Here is a 1988-nt window from a genome sequence, read left to right on the forward strand (position 1 = left end):
TAGTAGAGGCCGTTATTGACGGGCGGGGTTGGGTGTCCTTATGGGCTTCCCAACACGTACCCTCACCCCTTACTCAAGATCTATGGTTTGTGGATCCGTCTAAATACCATTGGATTACGAGAGTCATTCAAATCGAGTGATATAGGGTACAAGTCTTTATCTTTAATCACTCGTAGTCGATTGGCTTTATGCTTTTCGATGAAAGGTGTAAAGTTGACTTGAACGGTTCCAAGTTCCCAAAAAACTTGGTGGCGACTCTAATTGGTCTTAATTCGATTCGAAAGAACCTCGAGTCGATTATGCCTGGTGTGGATCCCGCGGACGCAGTTCCCGAGGGCCTTGTCCACAACGTATGTGTGTCAGGCTGGTTTGGACTCGGTTTTAGTGAGGTTTAAGGAGGGATATTGGGCTGCTATTGGTGGGGCTCGAACCTAGGTTGGAGGGGGAATGTATTGGGTCAAAGATTGCCTTGAAATTCGTGCCAAAACATGGTCCAAATAGGGTCAAACATCGCTTCGCAAAACACTTTAAAAACGGGTTTAAAAACAACTTTAAAAACTCGAAACTTTGAATTTAAATAAAACGATAAATAAAAACCGTCACAAAAACACATCCTTTGATTTTTTAAACCAAAAATAAAAAATCCTAATTAAAACTTTTAAAAACAATTTATAACGATACATCGTAAATAAAAGCTCGCAATTCGAATTAAATTCAAATCGAATGAAATAAATTACATTTATTTCAAAAAATCATCAAAAAATTAAATAAATGAAATAAAAACTTTTATTTCATAAATTTACAAAACCAAAATGTAAAGAGACAAAAAACCATCAAAACATTGAAAATGTCAATTTAAATTAACAGAAAACGTCGACATAACCGCGCTTAACATCCATGTGACGTATCTGTATCACGAGCACGTCATTTTGAGAATACATGTCTCCTATCGTCATTATGTGGCTGACGGGTTCTCTATAAATTCCAATATCGACAGATACAGATATCTACATTAAGACAAGAATTTCAACTCAAAATAAGCATATATAATCATCCAAATCAAGCATAATAGAACAAATTAGTGAACTAATTAATCCTACAAACAATAATAGAACACAATAAAACCAATTTCTAGCATAAAAAAGTGACAAATCAAAAACCCCCAAATTGATTTAGGGTTTGAGAAATTGGAATTTAAAGGGATTAAATGGATGAAATCAAAGAGAAATAGAGTAGAAACGTACTTGTTGATGATTTTGGATGAACAAACCGATGATTGCTGATGTTGGAAGAGGTTTTTGTTGTGATTTTAGGTGAGAAATGAAGAAAAATGAGAGAAGAAGGAGTGAAGGTGTACCGTCGAAGTGTTTGAGCATATGAAGAACAAATAGCACATCCCGTGTTTAAGATAAAACACAAAAATTCACCAACTCACGTCCCCGATCGGGGACACCCCACCCCGATCGGGGTTGACTGGTCATTCGCGCATTATTTTCCCTTGGATTGGTTTATTCACGTCTCGGAATTTAAAAGTTACGACCCCAAACGGGGTTCCTTGCATGGGGAAGCATACTAACCCTCCAAATGGTCTTCTTCTGATCTTCAAACACCTACAAATCACAGTTCAAAATACCAACTAGTAAAGAAATTATTTCTAATTCTACGAAAACAGTAAATTGTTCAAGAATTAAAAAAACAAAAACAAAAAAAAACACGGGTTGCCTCCCGAGAAGTGCTGATTTTACGTCTCGCACGAAGTAAGAAGCTTGAATGAGTTAAGCTTCCATAGGTAGAGGATTCACGGAGACCTCCTCTACAACTCCAACGATCACAATTTAATGATAGACCTTCAAACGATGGCCATTAGCATTAAACATTTCTCCATTGGTGGTCAGGACTTCAACCGAACCAAACTTGTTGACATTAGTGACGGTAAACGGACCGGAGCACCTTAATCGTAGCTTTCCCGGAAATAGCTTGAAATGGGA

General features: G+C 37.3%; 1 protein-coding gene across 1 annotated transcript in view; it reads right to left on the bottom strand.

Annotated features, from left to right (window-relative positions):
* Positions 1 to 860: 860 nt before the first annotated feature.
* The window catches only part of LOC141617098 (uncharacterized), a 1449-nt gene continuing 321 nt past the window's right edge, over positions 861 to 1988 (bottom strand). The window contains exons 1-3 of the mRNA XM_074434274.1: positions 1848 to 1988; positions 1578 to 1610; positions 861 to 1007 (exon numbers count right to left, since the gene is read on the bottom strand). The exon at positions 1848 to 1988 is cut by the window's right edge and continues 321 nt beyond it. Of these exons, the coding sequence (XP_074290375.1) occupies positions 861 to 1007; positions 1578 to 1610; positions 1848 to 1988 (321 nt within the window). The remainder of the gene's footprint in view (positions 1008 to 1577; positions 1611 to 1847) is intronic.

Source organism: Silene latifolia, chromosome X (assembly GCF_048544455.1).
Source record: "Silene latifolia isolate original U9 population chromosome X, ASM4854445v1, whole genome shotgun sequence".
NCBI lineage: Eukaryota > Viridiplantae > Streptophyta > Magnoliopsida > Caryophyllales > Caryophyllaceae > Silene > Silene latifolia.